The 11,623-nt window shown below is 43.0% G+C and overlaps 1 protein-coding gene across 1 annotated transcript; it reads right to left on the bottom strand.

Moving 5' to 3' along the window:
• Window positions 1-3,581: 3,581 nt before the first annotated feature.
• On the bottom strand, window positions 3,582-10,802 carry rab11a (RAB11a, member RAS oncogene family). Its single transcript, XM_068728714.1, has 5 exons — window positions 10,645-10,802; window positions 8,349-8,544; window positions 7,636-7,829; window positions 6,188-6,268; window positions 3,582-5,641 (listed from the first exon to the last, which is right to left on the bottom strand). Exons 1-5 carry the CDS (start codon window positions 10,682-10,684, stop codon window positions 5,505-5,507), a joined length of 648 nt encoding a protein of 215 aa, XP_068584815.1. The 5' UTR covers window positions 10,685-10,802; the 3' UTR covers window positions 3,582-5,504.
• Between the last annotated feature and the right edge of the window lie 821 nt (window positions 10,803-11,623).

The following is an 11,623-nucleotide window of genomic DNA, read 5'->3' as shown; positions in this document are numbered from 1 at the left end:
GCATTGGAGGGGAGGGGAGGGGGGGCTGCGCTCATGTGATTGGTTGAAAATGAGGCTGATGTCTGATTGGCTGCAGATAAATCCATGTTGAAAAAACGCATTTGCGAATCCTGTGATGTCAGGGGAGTCTCAGAAAACCCACAAACAAATACAAACAAAGGCAGAAATATAATATGTAAAATATAAATAAAATGTAATTGTTGGAATGCTTAATCAGCATTCCAACAATTACAGAAAAATGAATAGTGAAATGAGCAAATTCAATTAATTTTTTTAATAATTAGTAATTTAATTTTTTTTTTATTTCCGGAGCACACCGGAGAAACCCTGATCCTGCCACCACAAGTGGACACAAAGTCAGAGGCTCAGGACCAACCTTCGCCTTCTAGCTGTGTGTGGACCACCAGTTGTTATTTTTTTAAAGAGAAGCTCACCTTCAATTAATGTGGGGAAAACCGGAGAAAACCCCAAAAGTTCCCTTCACCTACTCGTCACCGACCTCCGCTCCTCGCCTGCTGGCGTTGGCGAAGGTTCCGCTCATGAAGGAGAAGAACCTGCCGATGCGGCTGCTGTTTTGCTGTGGTGCCATCAAGTGTTTTTTGAAGGCGGAGACGATGCAGTATTCAAATTCCGCATCCCCACATCTCAAATAGAGCAGCGCCATTGTTGCATTGCCCTTCTTCTTGCACAGCTGTTTGAAAATGGTCTTGTCGAGATCCTTCAAGGTTTTTGCAGAGAGGTCAAAGTCGATGTCCTTGACTTCGGCCCACATCTTTTCAAAAAGACGCTGACAGATTTCCTCTAACTCCTTGGTGTCCAAACACACTTTGGCTTTCCCGAATGCCGCTTGATCATCTTCTCCAAGATGATCTTCACGAACATTTTCTTCCTTTTTTCTTGCGCTACAAACCGGAGGAGCGCTTCTGCGCAGGCCGACGATGTGTGGGCCTGCTCAGGAACGCTATTCTGCTGGTCGACGGCCGATGAGGCTTTTGGTGTCGGTGACCTGTCCTTTAAAGCCTGTCTCGTCCTTTCAGCGACATACTTGGCCTGAGTCTGCTTCTACCACATCAAGACTGACAGGAAGGTACAGACTTTCTCCCATATCTCAGTGTACATGTCAAAATGTACCTGGACTTTGCTCACGGTCCCGCCAGACTGCCTACATCTAGATGCTCCTGGGAAGTTGTCGGGCAGCGAACATCCTGTCATGTGTCTGAAGAGTAACTTAGACAGCTCCTTTGCGATTACAAGGGTTTATACCTTTTGGAAGTCCCTTCAACATCGGAGGCCCACAGTCCTGGTTTCCAGCCTGTTGTTTGTCCTCATCCAATGTGATCAGCTTGGGGAGGACGTCTTTTAAGTTTGTCAGCGTTAGCGGGTCTTTTTGTGGTCTCAGTTGACCCAGGATTTGATTCAGCCATGTAATTATGAAGTGCTTTGTAAAACAAAGCTCTTGACTTTGTTTCCTGTTGTCCCCGATCCCTGTAGTTCTTGACTAAGATCCTGAAGATCTTTAGATTTCAGGGAGATGTCAGTCTGTAAACTCTGAAACACAGAGTCTGACATTTGATCCAAGAGAGGATCATTCAGGGCAGTCAACTCCTGCTGAATTATTTCTTGGAGAGGTTGACTTGTTTCGTCCTCAGAAGAAGACACATCTGAATCCAACCAGCTCCTGAGGAGTGGAGTACCTCTCTGACTTTGTAGTCTCGGTTTGAACAACTTTTTTAATCTTGGCTGCAAGTGTCTTGATCATTTTTTGTGACCAGCTTAACCATTCTGGTCAGTATTCCTGGGGGAGTGATGTGATCTGAGAGCCCAGACTCCACAGAGTTGGAGACGGCAGATTTTAATTTGCTCGTAACCTCAGAACTGATCAGGTCACTCAAGGTGATTGCGCTTTTACAGGAGTCGTTGTCCTTGATGTCCAATACCTCTTTAAAACTATTGCTGACTGAATTGCCCAGAAAGCCCTTCACGTCTTCTTCAGACACTCCTGCTATACTCTCTGCCAAGAGTCCAGGCATTGGGTGAAGGGATTTTTTGAAAGCGGTCGGGATGGTTTTAAACAAGGTGCTGACTAAGGTCAAAGCTAGTTCTGCCATCAGAATGGTGGTGGTGGTGTCTGGGGTGCCTGCTCGCACCAGTCCCCACTGTTCTGCTGTCATGCCCTCAAAAAAGGCCTCGATGTGTGTCTTGAAGAGGCACCTGATGGCCTCCATCACCTACGTGTGTGGTATTTCTGTTGAAGGCATCTCCTCCATCTGTGGTATTTCTGTTGAAGGCATCTCCTCCATCTGTGGTATTTCTGTTGAACTCATCATGATCATTGTCTCCATCTGTCGTGTTTGTATTGAATTCTTCATGTAAATTAGTTCTGAATTGTATCTCAAGACATGACCATCCTATAGACTTTAGCAAACCTTTGAACTCAAAGCATCAAAGCACGGACCAACCAAGGAGCTCAGGTAGACCGGTGTGTGAGATTAAGTGGTTTTGGATTAACCGGTTCGAGTGCGTGAAGCAGATGTGTCGTAGGAGTGGCCTTTCAGGAACCGCGTTGAATAAACAAGAAAACAACATGTGGATCCCCTCTCCTCTCTCCTTCACATCTTTTGAAAGAATATAAACAGAACGGTTTGCTGGAAAATCTACTACTCGTTCATGAGGCTGCGGTTGAGATACCGAGGACACTTAACGAGGACACATAACGAGGACACATAACGAGGACCAGAGGGAAGGAGAAAGTTGGTGGTAGGTGTCGATGCCTGTTCAAAATACTCACGTCAATAAATCCTTTAAGAAACGCTCTGTTGTCCGTCTTATGTTCGTATCACACATCGTTATGAATGAGATGTGGAGTCGATGTGAGACCGATAGAGCTGCATTCATAAAGCCTGTGAGTGAAACACTCTGAGCTCAAACACCTCGTACAGATGACGGTCAGCTGTGATCCACACAGATCAACTTGAGATTCAACTTCTGTAGGCTGTCTCACATCGCTTATGTTCTATATTAAAGACTACGGACGTTCCTCTTCTGTTAACGATGCTCTACACTGTCCATCACACATTACTGACGACTCTCGTTGTGTTACTGTGAGGGTCCGACATTTAACAACTACACACAGGGGTTAGTGTGTCTGTTGACACATTAATATGGAGAGGCTGGTTGGAGAATACATTTAGGATTTAGACAGAATTACCACGACCCAATTATCCATCTTCATTACGAAAATATGATTTGTTGTCTGGTGACATAAAAATAGTAGAAATATGGAGCCAACAGGAGTCGAACCTCTGAACCACCACTGAGCTAAGGAGTGAAGACAATGTTAATCCATTCATCGTTTACAATGTTTACTGAGGTCATACATCAAGAGAGAAGTAGAGTCATTTTAGACTAGACTTCTATACAACCAGAGGAGTCGCCCCCTGGTGGACATTAGAGAGAATGCAGCTGAGAGTGTTTTATATTCCTACTAGATATCTTATTGCTGTATATTCTTAATTCATAAATTAATGAAACTACTACACCTCAGGTTGATGTAAGAGCATCAAGTAAAATACAAGCTCAAATAAAGGTTTATGACTGGTGCGCTTTATTAAGATGAACTGATAACTTAAGATATAGACACAATTGTACAATTTATCAATCTGTACAAAACATAAAACCATTCATTTTGACCCCCCTCTCACATTTAACCCCTTCAAAATCCGTTGACATGACATTTTCACTCTGAACACGTTTTACACTGGAATTACAGTCAGTTATAGAGTTCAATATAGTAAAAAAAAAAAAATTAACAAATACACGTCTTAAAAAAAACACAGAACAATGGAGGTACATGGAACGGGATCAGAAATGTGATTTTCCAGAAGGGGAGGAGATCGTCCACAGACTGCCAGCTACGCGAGTCTGGAGAGGCTCGGCTGGCGGCGCCGTCTGTTCCAGGAAAAAAAAAAAAGGCCATCGGCGCTGCCAGCCGAGGTTCACTAGCTCCAGAGCTACCCATCTACCCACTGCCCACACACACACACACACACACACACACACACACACACACACACACACACACACACACACACACACACACACACACACACACCCCCCCATCGGGCAACAATTAGCTTGTCATGCTAGCTAGCTTAGCCTAGCCTAAACCTCAGCAGATTTCACGGGACAGTAAATGTTAGCTACATAAGGCGATACGACACGGAGTTGCAGTCGTAACAGAAAGCCATGCATTGTGATGAAGTCAGAGGCAGCTCGGTGTGCGCAGGCGTAATGTGACGGGGGGGGGGGGGGGGGGGGTGTTGTTAGCGGGTGAATGAGACACGCGGTGAAAGGGAGGCACTGGAAGTTGCCGAGAATGTGGCTGAAAAGTGTTTCCTTGACTACTTTGTCTGTCAGAGGAGTCGAGGAAAAGACGTTTGAGACGCAGCCGTGCTGAACAGAACTTTTTTTATTTATTTTTTTAAAGTGGCACCGTTTTTAAAAAACGAGGTCCAGATCCTCCCGTTGTGCAGTAAAAAGACAACACAGCGTGTTTAACCATCGAGGTTTCCTCTCTCCTACTTCCTCTCTCCTACTTCCTCTCAGGTGTCTCCTAGCTACAGTTCTGTGGTTACATGCAAAGCCTAACTTTTGACTATAATATCATGAGAGAGCGCTGTGATTTAATCCCTTCATTTGCTATAGGAGGTGCACAAAGAAACACAAAATCCAAGCAGCCATGTGCTAGTTTCTGCATAGTTGTAGTCAAACGCGGAGGCGCCGTTCGGACAGGAAGTCCTTCCCGGAACGACGGCGACGATCTCCGCACGAAGCCGCGCTAACAGTCGGACGACGCGAGCGTTCAAAGCTTTCAAAACTACGGGCGATGACAAGGGGGGGGGGGGGGGGGTTCTGCTTCAGAGTCCAGACTTTAAATCTTTCACCTGGTAAAACATGCAGCGCGGCAGAGCGGCCATCTTTCTTTCTGTAAGACATGCAAAGCTGCTGAACTGAAGCTCGACAAATGCAACAAAAACAAACAAACAAACAAACAGAACGGGTTCTACGCTTCATTAGCTCCACGCTGTGCTCCATACAATCCACGTGGTTTTTACAAAACAGTACATTGCACTAAAGAGAAGGGGGGGGGGGGGGGCTAACATGACATAACTTCAGAGCAACTTTGATGTGCTTTAAATTCATACCTAGTAGTAGATATATGAACCCAGAGACGAGAGAAGAAGAGATCATAAAAAATGTGGAAATGTGGAAATCAGCACAAAGTATGAATAAATCAAAATCACATTCATATATTAAGACATTTTCGTGACACGTCAGCGCATCTACAGTAATGAGATCTACGGTGATATGAAATGCCTGCTGTCCTGCAGTAGCCTAACGACAGAGGGGCTCTGCTTGGGGTGGGGGGTCACCCCACGCAGTGACTTCTTATACTGGGATGTATTTACCTGGGGGGGGGGGCGCTTGTGGGGAAGGGGGCGGGGCTAGATGTTCTGACAGCACTGCATCTTTGGTTTGTTCTCAGTGGGCTGCACCTGGATGTTGACCACGTTGTTGCTGGGCGACATGTCGCTCTCCTGACGCTCCGACATCTGCTTCTGGGAGACGATGCGGTAGATCTCTGGGGGGGGGACAGCGTATTTGAAAACATGAAATAAAGTTCTGTAAAAATGTTACAATAAATATCAGAGAAAAGTATTTAAACTAAACAAATAGTTTATCGTTGTGTCTTTATACACACACACACACACACACATACAAATTTCAAAATAAAAGTGCAGCAGGTTACTCTGCATTGTTTTATCCCACTTTCACGTTTTGTGTTAATTTGAACAGTAGAATAAACACAACACAGCGTGTTCCTTCATCCCCATGAACACACACACTTTATTATTTATTATCACTTTTTTTATTCTGACTCAATCCCACAAACAGCGTCCTGCTGGATTCATCCGCCGCTGAAAGTAGTCCCCCAATAAACGCACCATTTCCTCCCGTTTCATTGATTAAAAACTACAGCTGTTAAATTCATATTTAATATTACTTTAACAAACTGTATTTGGAGTCTTTTGTTGTAAGATTTGGGTCTTCGGTAGTCTAGTTTTAATAACGCGCTGCGTCTCTGAACGGATGAACGCATGAACACATGAACACATGAACACAGTACCTGTCAGGATGGTCTGGAAGGCCGTCTCGACGTTGGTGGAGTCCAGAGCCGACGTCTCCAGAAAAGATAAACCGTTCTTCTCTGAGGAAGCCCAAATAAAAGAAGTGTTAAAATATGCAGCATTCCAGAGCTAGAGGAGCAGTCTGACCCGTTACCCCGGAGACGGGAACGAGTACCAGACACTCCTACACCCCTGATCACTCCTACGCATTCATCACAATCCTGAGAAAGCCATCAGACGTGGAATCTAACCTCTGATGAAATCATGAGTCACACTTTAGGCTGAACTAATCATCACAATGAATATGAATAAACATTAGAGGAGTAACAGATCCTCCTCATGGCTCCTCACACGTCAACCGTACATTAATAACAGTTTATCCTTAACATCACAGTGTAACGTTCTACTATTATGACTTCCTCCTCCTTCCCCCTACTCCTCCTCCACCTCGCTTCCTTCCTTCTCCTCCTCCTCCCTTCCTTCCATCATCTTCTCCTCTTTCTCCTCCTCCTCACTTCCTTCCTTCCCCTTTCCTCCCCTCCTCCTCCTTCTTTCCTTTCCTTCCTCCTCCTCCCTTCCTTCTCCTCGCTTCCTTCCATCTTCTTCTCCTCCTCCTCGCTTCCTTCCTTCCCCTTTCCTCCCCTCCTCCTCCTTCTTTCCTTTCCTTTCCTTCCTTCCTCGTCCTCCTCGCTCCCTTCCTTCTCCCCCTCCTCCTCCATTCTTCTTCTTCTTCCTCCTCCTCCTCCTCCTCCTCTTCCTCCCTCTCCTCGTCTCTTCCTGCTCCTCCTCCTCCTCGCATCCTTCCTTCCTTCCTTCCTTCTCCTCCTCCTCTCTCCCTTCCTCCTCCTCCTCTTCCTCATGTGTTTCTGATCTCTGATCATGTTTCATCACAAACAACCAGTCAGTGTTCAGACCAACAGGAGGAGAGCTAGTAACGTTAGCATCACCGCTAACGGCTAACCAACGGAGGTTCACTTCAGTTACACTATGATGCCTTCAGGCTCTGCTCAGTGAACATGAGGACTGGCTGAAGGTACATTATAACGTTATCGTGATGTGTTCACATGTAATCTGTAAAATGTAGTTTTGGTGATGAACTTGAATGAATCCAGTAGTTTGAAGGAGATGTTTTCATGTTAATATAAAATAGATGTTAGAGATGAATTATGATGTTTAACTTTATAACACAAGCTCTAAACACATTATTATACATCAGTAAAAACAATGATGAATAAAAATACAATCTCTTATTTCTTTATCATTTCAATTGTGTGTTTTTATGAAGAAAAAAATACTATAAATTACTATAACAAAGTAAAAGTATAACGTTTAGTATCCCTGATGTTTTACTGACTTTAGAGAGTGAGAATGATTGTTGGTGTTTGTGGGTAAATAATGAATTAAATAAATGAATAAATACATAAATAAATAAATAGACGAGTCTCACCGGCGAAGGCCCGCGCCTCGTCGGTGGGAACGGCCCGGAGGTGACGCAGGTCGCTCTTGTTTCCCACCAGCATGATGACGATGTTGCTGTCGGCGTGGTCCCTCAGCTCCTTCAGCCAGCGCTCCACGTTCTCGTACGTTAGATGTTTGGCGATGTCGTAGACGAGCAGAGCGCCCACCGCCCCGCGGTAGTACCTGCGGCACAGACACCTGGCATTAGATGGTCCGGCTGGATCCCCGGAGCTACGAGCTAACGGACGGACCCGGTTACATTATGACGCCTGCAGGCTCTGTTCGGTATTAATCGCTTGACATTTTTGGTAGTATTTAGAAGAATCAATTTCTCACTGAACACTTTAAAACTACAGTTTTCTTGTAAAATGTCGTTTTTGGGGATGAACTTGAATACATCCAGTAGTTTGAAGGTGTTTTGAATATAAACATGAATATAAAATAGATATTAGAGATGAATTATGAGCTGTTTAACTTCCAAACGCGAGCTCTAAGCACATCATTTAGAATATTCTATTTCTGATCACTTGAATTGTGTGTTTACAAAGTAAAACCATTTCAAATGTTTTGACGGTTTACAGGCTTCAGAGCGGATCTTTATGATTTTTGGGACGGTCGGAAACCTTGTGGACCAGCTGACATAACCAGCGGCGTGGACTCCCCCGTCCTCCCCCGTCCTCCCCCGTCCTCCCCAGTACTCACGCTGACGTGATGGCCCGGTAGCGCTCCTGGCCCGCCGTGTCCCAGATCTGGGCCTTCACCGTCTTGCCGTCCACCTGGATGCTGCGCGTGGCGAACTCGACCCCGATGGTGCTCTTGCTCTCCAGGTTGAACTCGTTGCGGGTGAAGCGAGACAGCAGGTTGCTCTTCCCCACGCCCGAGTCACCGATGAGGACCACTGAGACACAGGAGAGAGCGTTTCAACACCGAGCGTTTCAACACCGACGACAAGTCAGAAAACAGACGCTTCATACGTATTAATGCACCCGAAAGCACCGAGCTCACTCCATGAGGACGTATCGAGAAAATAACTCACAGATACAATACAATAATACATCACGGCCATTTAGCAGACGCTTTTATCTAAAGCGACTTACAATTCAGTATCCATCTACACACCGTAGACGCAGCTACGGGAGACATTCTGGGGTTAAGTGTCTTGCTCAAGGAAACGTTGACATGAGACTAGCGGAGCAGGAGCCGGGGATCGAACCGCCGACCCTCTGATTGAAAGACGGCCCTGCTCAATCGATGAAATGGAGATTAGTCCAAGTGTTAGAGGTGCAGTCACAACTCATTATACAGCATCGCATACTCACCGTTTATACAGATTTAGACTTTTCAGACGTAGACTAAGTTATGCGTATTATTACCACGTGTTTTTTTCCTTTTCTTTATTTCTTGTAGTTGCCAGAATACCTTGAAGCTTTTCCGCCTGTACTTGTTTGGGTGTAAAGTATTCTTTCATGTATTTAATTCCAACCATGACGTGGATCTGTGACCCGAGGGTCTGAGCCGAGGGTCTCTGTCCGTTTCATTCGCCGTCTTCAGTCGTTTACGACGCCACAGAAATGTAGTATTTGTGTAAACGACATACAGTACAAATACCTGAAGCCACTCTTCATACCAGTGGTTGAAAGTAACTAAGTACATCTTAGGGGTTTGTTTACTTAAGTATTTAAATTGTATGCTACTTTATACTTCTACGTCTCAGAGGCAGATCTTGTACTTTTTACTCCACTACTATCTTTAGTTACTTCTCACACAAAACATGTGACCGGTTTATGAAATATGACGCCTGCATGACTCCAACCAACCATTACAATGAGCTCCATCAGCTGTTCATCGTCAGTAATATTCCAATAATATGATAATAATAATAATAATAATAATAATGATAATACAACAGTCTGGAAGGGATGGTTCTGCCCAAACAAGTATTTCTTACTTTAATACTTTAAACATATTTTGATGCAAATACTTTGGGATTTTGACTTCGGTCAGATATTAAAAGACAGGATATTTACAGAGTATATAAATACACCATGATACTACGACTTAAGTAACAGTTCTGAATACTGGTAAGATGGTACACGAAAATAAAAAGGTGCAACATCAAATATAAAACATGCAGGTTAGCTGCAAGTCAGATCATTTTAGAGATATTAAAATAAAACTATAACACCGTCTCTCTGTTTGTTTAAATCTTTGCACTGTTTAGTTAGTTCATTTAATATTATTCTATTTCACTGTATATATTGTGCATTTTTTATATATCGAATATTTGTACTCTGTTATGCTTATTGTATATATTGTGCATTTGATATTTAATATTTATACTCTGGTATTTGTATTGCTTTACCTGTATCTATAAATGCTGCTGTAGCGAAAAAACTTCCCGTTGTGGGATTAATAAGGTAGGTAGGTTCTATCCATCTATCTATCTATCTATCTATCTATCCATCTATCTATCTATCGATCAAATAAATGCTAACACTCGATGTAGCACAGTTAGCTTTTATTTTATTGTATATTTAGCGTCATTAATGATCATATCCGCTTCCTTGGCTCCTGTGGAGATACATAATGTGATAATAACGGTTAACGACGTGAGGTGTGTCCGACGTGATGCTGGTCCGCACCCACTGATAGCGAGCTAGCGTCGAGCTAACTAGCTGCTAACGTTAGCCGATGCTCAAGACGCCCAGTCTTTTTTTCTAACGATAACTAAACGTAACGTGACGTAATCGGCTGCTGATTTCACGTCGGCCGTTTAGCGGAGGGTTGTTGTGAGTCGCGTCACTTGTTTAACCGTGTTGACATTCCCCAGAAAAGCTCGGTGAAAACAAAGCAATCAGGAGCACAAAGGTTTGACGGTCTGCTACGTTAGCATTAGCATAGTCAGTTCATATAGCTGGCCTGGTTAGCATGTCAGCTAACAGCTAACAGGACTGGAGAGCTGCAACAACAACGAGTTAAAAAAGCTTTTGTTTTTTACCTTTGAACAAATAATCATACTCGTCATCTCTGGTGCCCATCGTCTTGGTGGGGAATGGTTGTTAGTCCAAGATTTAATGTGATTTAATGAAAGGAAGGCGATCTACTTCCAACGGGAATCTGTTTGGGAGCCGCGCTTCCGCAATGTCTTCTTCTACGTTTTCTTTTCCGGCAGCACACGAAGACGACTCTGACACCTAGTGGCTGGAAGACGGAGCGTTTGGCTTTACGCGCTGTATCTATTTAAGTCTGCTTTTAACCTGTAAAGTCAGTTATGTATGTTTCTGCTCTTTTTGTTATGATTTCATCTATTTAGTTTTTACTGTAATTACTTCTATTGTTTCTGGAGGTTTTTTTGCCATGTAAAGTGTTTTTGATACAAATACAATGTATTATTATTATTATTATTATTATTATTATTATTATTATTATTCACCATAGAGTGTATATCCAGTTCAATAAACAATAAAAGAAGATCTTAACCGACAGTAATGTATCGTAATTCATCAGTTGAGTTGTATTATGTGTATATTTTACTTAAGTAAAAGTAATAATACAGTGTAAAGATACTCTGTGACAAATACATTTGTGTATTCAAAAATCTCACTTATATGCGAGTACTAAAGTATTAGAATCACGATGTACTTAAAGTATTAAAGTGACATTCTCATCAGGTAGATATATTATTATCATATTATTTAAATATTATATTATACTGATATTATTACTGCTGCAGCATTTTAATTGAACAGCTGGTGGAGCTCATTGTAACTACTTTATATGCTGTATATATATATATATATATATATATATATATATATATATATATATATATATATAATAACTTAATGCTAACAATTTGATCTGTACCACCACAGTGTCATATTTTACAAACTGATCACATGATCAGAGGAGTAACTAAAGCTGTGGAGGAGAAGTCAAAGAGATGCAGAAAATAGAAATACTCGAGTACAAATGTG

Source organism: Cebidichthys violaceus, unplaced genomic scaffold, assembly GCF_023349555.1.
Source record: "Cebidichthys violaceus isolate CVI_PGR_0920_01 unplaced genomic scaffold, fCebVio1.0.p SCAF_43, whole genome shotgun sequence".
Classification (NCBI taxonomy): domain Eukaryota; kingdom Metazoa; phylum Chordata; class Actinopteri; order Perciformes; family Stichaeidae; genus Cebidichthys; species Cebidichthys violaceus.
Note: the sequence above shows the minus strand (reverse complement) of the source record. Positions and strands in the feature narration are given on the sequence as shown.

Coding starts and splice junctions, on each gene's coding strand:
- rab11a (XM_068728714.1), bottom strand. CDS start 10,684: ATGGGCACCAGAGATGACGAGTATGATTATTTGTTCAAAG. Junction 8,545..10,644: donor GTATGATTATTTGTTCAAAG/GTAAAAAACAAA, acceptor CCTGTGTCTCAG/TGGTCCTCATCGGTGACTCG. Junction 7,830..8,348: donor TACCGGGCCATCACGTCAGC/GTGAGTACTGGG, acceptor TCTGTGCCGCAG/GTACTACCGCGGGGCGGTGG.